This window comes from Bison bison, unplaced genomic scaffold (genome assembly GCF_000754665.1).
Source record: "Bison bison bison isolate TAMUID 2011002044 unplaced genomic scaffold, Bison_UMD1.0 scf7180017864327, whole genome shotgun sequence".
Taxonomy (NCBI): domain Eukaryota; kingdom Metazoa; phylum Chordata; class Mammalia; order Artiodactyla; family Bovidae; genus Bison; species Bison bison.
In genome coordinates, this window is record NW_011494899.1 from 7441270 (window position 1) to 7448921 (window position 7652).

The 7652-nt window shown below is 44.9% G+C and overlaps 1 protein-coding gene across 1 annotated transcript in view; it reads left to right on the forward strand.

Annotated features, from left to right (window-relative positions):
* GNPTAB (N-acetylglucosamine-1-phosphate transferase, alpha and beta subunits) overlaps positions 1-7652 on the forward strand; it is a 74398-nt gene that overhangs the window by 38870 nt on the left and 27876 nt on the right. The window contains exons 6-7 of the mRNA XM_010853439.1: positions 4705-4769; positions 5038-5172. Of these exons, the coding sequence (XP_010851741.1) occupies positions 4705-4769; positions 5038-5172 (200 nt within the window). The remainder of the gene's footprint in view (positions 1-4704; positions 4770-5037; positions 5173-7652) is intronic.

A 7652-nucleotide genomic window follows, 5' to 3' on the forward strand; every position in this document is an offset into this window, starting at 1 on the left:
GCTCTGACTTGGTTGTTGTTTTAGGCAAACAGCAGAGGAAAAAAGGGCACATTCCTACCTTCACGTAGCTTCCATTTTTAGTAGGCCACAAACTCACTCTTTTATCATGCTTGAGTATCTAGATCACGGATAGCAGAATTGTTTTGTAAAGGACCAGGTAGTAAATAGTTTAGGCTTTGTGGGATAAGAGGCAAAATGCCAGATATCATGTAGGTATTTGTATAAACATTCAGCCGTTTAAAAATGTTAACATTGTTTTTAGATTGGGGCCATGCTGAATCCAGTAGTGGCTAGATTTTGGACCATGGACTGCCAAACCCTGATCTAGATTAAGAAATTGTAGCCATGTTTTGCACTTTAAAGATAATCTTATTTAACCTCTTTCCAGTTAATCATTGAGATCTGGTTTTTTTTTTTTCTTTTCCTTCTGAAATGTGTCATTTCTGCCCTCTCCTGATCACCCTACCACTTCTGTTGTGTCCTTGACTGCCGATTGGACAGGACTTCAGCAGTCACACAGTCCAGCCCTGCAGCCAAGACCCGCATCTCCTCAGCAAAATGGGTTTTCCAGTCAAGCTTATCTCCTTTGATGTTTAGGAAATGAATTTCCTCCGGTGACAACTGATTCTGCCTCTGGACTACATTGATTTTTATGAGGAACTACAAAGTGCTTCCTTATAGCTTTCTCACACTGGTTCAGTTTGTACCCTTGGGATCCTATGGAGCTAATCCCTGTCCTGTGTAACATTTCCTCTTCTTCCTTTAGCTGTCTCTTAGGTGCTTGACCGCACCCTAGTTTGCTCCTCTCAGAAGAAACTTTAGTTTCTATTACCTTTAAAGTGTTTCAGCTGGAGTTGAACATTATTCCAGTGTGGTTCAGTCTTCAAAGAGACTGGGACTGTTTCTTCACTGTTTATCAAGTGCATACTATATGCCAGATGCAGAAGTGAACAGATGGACAGAAATCTCTGCCCTCATCAAATTTACATCTTGGCACAGGGATCAGACAACTGATACAGCATACAGGTTAAATCCTATAGTTTGTAGATAAATGCTGTAGAGAAAAATAGAACAGGGGAAATTGGGGGAGGGGGGTAGGGCAGACTCCCCGAGAAGGTGATTTTTAATGAAAATTTGAAGGAGGTGAGAGAGGCTGCCACATGAGTATGTGGGCAAGCAGTGCTTCTCCATATATTCCCTATATACAAGGTAAGTGGAATAGCCAGTGGAAAGCCCCTAAGGCAGGAGTCTGTCTGACATGTTCGAAGAAGAGCAGGGAGGCCAGTGTGGCTAGGATAGAGTGAACGAGGAGAGAGCAAGAGATGAGCCCAGAGAAGTAACAGGCACCAAATGGTACAGGCTGAGGTTAGCCATGACAGGCTTTTGCTTTTAAATCAGAGTGTGTTGAGGAATCAATCATTGAAGGGTTTTGTGATCTGACTTATGTTCCAGAAGAATCAGTCTGGCTGCTATAGTGGGAATAGACTGAGGAGGGGCAAAGGTTGTAATAATTGAGGTAAGAAGGAAAGGGGCTTGGATTAGTGTGGTGGTGAGAAGTGGTTAGAGTCTGGACAATTTGAAGGCCAACTCAATAGGGTTTCCTGATGGGTTGGTGTTGGGGAATATCACCCTTCTTACTCTAAGCCCTCTCCTGCTTAGAAGCACAGCATTAGGAGGAAATTCAGTATGGCCTTAGCATTACCGACTCATCCTGAACTCGCTGTCGACTAAAACTCCTCTAAGTCTTTTTTAAAAACTTACATTTACTAACTCAAATACCCATTTTATTTAATTTTTTTTATTTTGATTTTTATTCAAAGATTCCTTTTAACTTATACTTGGTTTTGTTTTGTTGCCCAGTTAAAGATCTTACCTTTACTTGTAGGAGACTTTATTTTGCTAGATTTGACTGATGGCTCTAAACAGTCAAGGACTTTGGAGAACCCTTGGTCTGTTACCAAGGTAACAGCTTCTCTGTTGGCTTCCTGTAAGCCCACACATTTCACAAGCATCACTTCTGTATCTTCCAAAACCTTGATGGATTGTTGAATAAGACAGAACCTATAGCAGACCTCCAAAACCCCTCTCTAGGTTGACTGTAGCTTTTATAATTTTATACTCTCTGGTCAGAATTGGTTATAACGTGCCTAACTTGAGATCTAGTCTCTGTTAGACACATAAAGATGACATGAGGTGGTGTTTAGCTGCCTTCCTGAGATTATGAACAAATACATATTGTGCAGCTCTGCTAATTGTCTGATCGACCAGTATTGTTGTTCAGTTGCTAAGTCATGTTTGACTCTCTGTGACCCCATGGACTGCAGCACGCCAGGCTTCCCTGTCCATCATCAACTCCCGGAGGTTGCTCGAACTCGTGTCCATCGAGTCAGTGATGCCATCCAATCATCTCATCCTCTGTCGCCCTCTTCTCCTCCTGCCTTCAATCTTTCCCAGCATCAGGGTCTTTTCCAATGAGTCGGCTCTTTGCATCATGTGGCCAAAGCATTAGCGCTTCAGCTTCAGTATGAGTCCTTCCCATGAATATTTAGGGTTGATTTCTTTTAGGATTGACTGGTTTTATCTCCTTGCAGTCCAAGGGACTCTCAAGAGTCTTCTCCAGCACCACAATTTGAAAGCATCAATTCTGTGGTGGTCAACCTTTTTTATGATTCAATGCTCACATCCATACATGACTACTGGAAAAACCATAGCTTTGACTATATGGACCTTTGTCAGCAAAGTGATATCTCTACTTTTTAATACGCTGTCTAGATTTGTCATAGCTTTCCTTCCAAAGAGCAAGCGTCTTTTAATTTCATGGCTGCAGTCACCATCCGCAGTGATTTTGGAGCCAAAGAAAATAAAATCTGTCACTGTTTCCACTTTTCCTCTGTGTGTTTGCCATGAAATGATCTACCAGTATAGAATCCACCTTATCAACGGGGAGAGACAGATGGGGACAGAGTGAGATGTGTATCTGATAAATTTATCCATAATGAACTCATGCTGTTAGCACTCAGTGCTTCCATTAAAGATAAACAGTATATTGTGAAGACTTTCTCCAGTACTCACCAACTATATTTTTATGGTACATTTGAGACTCTTCCCCAGGGTTGACATCCATCTTGCAGGGTATAATCTGTAGACCCTGCTTTCTGTGTCTGTTTTGAGAATGAGAATTACAGCCTTCTGATCTCTCCTGTTTTCTAAGCTCCCCAAATGTCAGCAGGTTTGCTGATTTCATTTGTCCCCATCACTTGACACCTGTCTCCTGGTAGGCACGCATCATCACTTTCCTTGCTTGTGCATGCTTAGTTGCTTAGTCATGTATGACTCTTGGCGACCTCACAGACTGTAGCCTGCCAGGCTCCTCTGTCCAGGGGATTTCCAAGGCAAGAATACTGGAATGGGTTGCCATTTCCTAGTCCAGGGGATTGTCCCGACTCAGGGATTGAACCCAGGTCTCCTATGTTAGCAGGCGATTCTTTACCACTGCACCACCTGGGAAGCCTGTCACCCTCCCTGCTGCGTCGCTTCAGTCGTGTCCGACTCTGTGCGACCCCATAGACGGCAGCCCACCAGGCTCCCCCGTCCCTGGGACCCTCCAAGCAAGAACACTGGAGTGGGTTGCCATTTCCTTCTCCAATGCGTGAAAGTGAAAAGTGAAAGTGAAGTCGCTCAGTCGTGTCCAACTCTTAGCGACCCCAGGGACTGCAGCCCTCCAGGCTCCTCCGTCCATGGGATTTTCCAGGCAAGAGTACTGGAGTGGGGTGCCATTGCCTTCTCCTATCATCCTCCCTACCCCCAACTTAATTTGCTCTAATCACATTACCTGATAAATCACAGGAGTTCACTGTGACTCTGGGGGAATCCCCAGGACCTACAGTGGCTCTCCACCATCCATCTATCAATAATGCCACTGGCTTGGCTTTCAAGGGCCCCTTCTGGTTGCCCTCTTTTCCTTGTACCCACCACTCCCAAATGTTTTACTCTGGTCAATCAATTTTATTTTTTAAATGAAACTTGTCGATGTTTGATGTTTGGTCCTACCTCTGTGATTCCTGTCAATCTTTCATTTCTGTTTCCTCTGCACACAGGAGCCTCTCCTTCAGTACTGCAGAATTACAGTGGGTTACAGTAGCTCCCCTTTTATTGGATGGGTTAATTTTGTCTCCCCCAACTACCTTTTCTTTGAGACCATGTGTTATACTGGTTTCAGTTCAGTCGCTCAGTCGTGTCCGACTCTTTGTAACCCCATGGACTTCAGCACACTTCCCTGTCCATCACCAACTCCTGGAAGCTACTCAAACTCATGTCCATCGAGTCGGTGATGCCATCCAATCATCTCATCCTCTGTCAGCCCCTTCTCCTCCTGCCCTCAATCTTTCCCAGCATCGGGGTCTTTTCAAATGAGTCAGCTCTTCACATCAGGTCCTTCCAATGAATATTCAGGATTGATCTCCTTTAGGATGGACTGGTTGGATTTCTTTGCAGTCCAAGCGACTCTCAAGAGTCTTCTCCAGCACCACAGTTCAAAAGCATCAATTCTTGGGCGCTCAGCTTTCTTTATGGTCCAACTCCCACATCCATACGTGGCCACTGGAGAATTTGGCAGCTCTCAAAATGCCTTGTACAGTGTCCTGCCAGACATCATGGTTAAGTATTCACTAAAATCATGCTTGTTTATTGTATTCTCTGTTGTAGTTGAAGATGCCCAGGCTGGAATGTTTAAAGGAAACAGCAGACAGACAGTTTGGAGGGGCTATTTGGTATGTTACTTCAAATTAGCTGTGTTTTTGCAATCCATTAGAATAAAAGTATGAGAAATCAAGCTGTTTTACTTTGAGAGGCTTTTTAATGTTTACTTTTCCTCTAAGCCTAGCTTTCCAGTACTAGTATTGATTTAAATAATCATACCATTCTTGTTTTGAAGTTTGTGTGATGCAGTAATAGATCTTTCCTAGTTTTCTCAGCTGTAAGTTTTCACCAGCCTTATGATGTGGAAAGTGAGCTGTGTTTTTCCTGTTCTTATTTTAGACAACAGATAAGGAAGTCCCTGGGCTAGTGCTAATGCAAGATTTGGCTTTCCTGAGTGGATTTCCACCGACATTCAAGGAAACAAATCAACTAAAAGCAAAACTGCCAGAAAATCTTTCTTCTAAAATAAAACTGGTAAGAGCTTAGAAAATAGAGCAACTAGTATAGCACATCCCGTTTAACGTATGCCTCTTCTTGGCAGCCCCTTCCGTTATATTAATAGTATAGCTGACAACAAGAGGCAGAGAGGGGGAATTCCCTGGTGGTCCAGTGGTTAGGACTCTGCTTTTACTGTTGAGGGTGCAGGTTCAATCCCTGGTTGGGGAACTAAGATTCGATAAACCAAGTGGCATGGCCAAAAAATAAACCAAAAAACCCAAATGAAGCAAAGAGGTTCTCCATTCTGTCACATATGCTGTCGTGAAGACAGCTTTTTATTTGTAGAAGATTCTGGGGGTTTTTTACTCTTAATTTTACTCTTTTTACTCTTAATTCCAAATTTTAGGAGTCTGACTTGGATTGTAGGTTTCCCAGGCAGAATAAGGATTCATTTGTTTAACAAAGGAGCGTCTGTGTGGGTCAGGTGCTGTTATAGCTGCTGAGAATGTAGTAGTGGACAGAAGTCCTGGTGGCAGAAAGCTGAAAATAAAGACCATGGATATATGCTGCTGCTGCTGCTGCTGCTAAGTCACTTCAGTCATGTCTGACTCTGTGCGACCCCATAGATGGCAGCCCACCAGGCTCCCCCATCCCTGGGATTCTCCAGGCAAGAACACTGGAGTGGGTTGCCATGTCCTTCTCCAATGCATGAAAGTGAAAAGTGAAAGTGAAGTCGCTCAGTCGTGTCCAACTCTTAGCGACCCCATGGACTGCAGCCCGCCAGGCTCCTCCATCCATGGGATTTTCCAGGCAAGAGTACTGGAGTGGGGTGCCATAGCTGTTAGTTGTACCAGTGTAGACTTAGTGTCTGTACTTTTGACCAGCGAATCTGCTGCTAGGTGGGCATGGCCTGCCAAAAGATCCAAGTCGTGGTCACCTCTTTGGTAGGCTGGTTTGGGGCAGTGTGGAGTGGTGAGTGCCAGGAGAGGCAGGGAGGAGCAGGACTTGAACTAGGCAGTAGAACCCCAGGCTCTGTCCACGGGGACACCCCCTCCTCCGCCATTCACCCGGCTGGAGGTTGATCTGGATTCCCCAGAGCTGTTGTTGTGGAGGCTGGCACCTCCTGGGGAATCCAGTCAGGTGTACACAGTATTTATTGCAGCTCATTGTCACAGTGCTATTGGCTTCTGATTTTTGGAGGCTCAAGAAAAAATGAGAAAGAGGAAGCACAGAAAGATGGTGGTGTCAGCATTTAAGCCTGGTTCTCCAAGGCACTGTCTTTCCTTGGGTCCTACTTCCTGGTTCTATTACGGGCACCCTGAGAATGAAGTTTCCAACCACTGGGTTCCCAGTTTAGCACTGATTAAACACCTGCTATGTGCCAGTGACTGTGCCAAGGATAACCGAGTGAAACCAGCCCAGCCACTGCTGCCACAGCCCAACAAGACATTCAGGTTCCACAAGGGCCTTGGCAGATGTGCCAGTGATGAGAATGGTTCCAGAACCATCTGAGAAACCCTCAGCCTGACCCAGTGACTTACTAGCTCCTGGAGGACATAGAAGGAAAAATGAAAGGGGAAGTGGATGTGAACCAGTGAAGATGGACATAGTGACATTAACCACACTCAGAGCTTCATGGGAGAAGTAAGATTTGGGGAAGGAAACTGAAAGCTCAGTTTGGGGTAATATATTGGAGGTGCCCTGTGGCACGTGGGAGGAAGGCCTGAGACGTTGGTTCCTGTTCAGGACCTGAACGGCTGAACCACTGTGCCTTCCCAGGACCCTCCAGGTGGCTTTTGCTAAGGCTCGTGACCTCCAAAGCCACCTAGGGCTCAGTTCTGTCCCAGAGACCCTGGGCGGGCTGCGAGCATCTCAGGACAGGTACTGCCTGCCCATTTGTACCCTAGTGATCATCTCTGGGCCTGGCATTTAGGGGGCCTTGTTGAGAATGAGCAAGAAGCAAGACTCTGATACCCGCCATATACAGTGTCCTGGGATGTAAAGGGAACCATTTTAGTGGAGTCATTATTCAAAGGAGTCTTTTAGTTTTTTGATGTCATGATTTTATACACCCAACAACTTGGCCTTCATCATCGTGTTTAGTGAAAAACAAGGTAAGATTCCCTTCTTACCCCCATCAGGGAAAGTGGGAGTTAGTTGAAAATGGTTTTGTTTGCAAGGTGATAGATTCGAATTCATGAAAATTCTTCTGTGGACTGTAATCTTACAAATCAAGCAGTCTTCTCTATTGAAAAATTTCTAGTTTGAGATACTGGGTTGGCCAAAAATTTTGTTTGGGTTTCTCTATAACATCTTAGGGCTTCCCTGGTGGGCTCAGATGGTAGAGAATCTGCCTGCAATGGGGGAGACCCAGGTTTGACCCCTGGCTGGGGAAGATCCCCAGGAGAAGGGAATGGCTACCCATTCCAGTATTCTTGCCTGAAGAATCCTATCATCTTAACAGAAAAATGCAAATGAACTTTTTACCCAATACCTTGAGATGTGAGTCCTTTTGT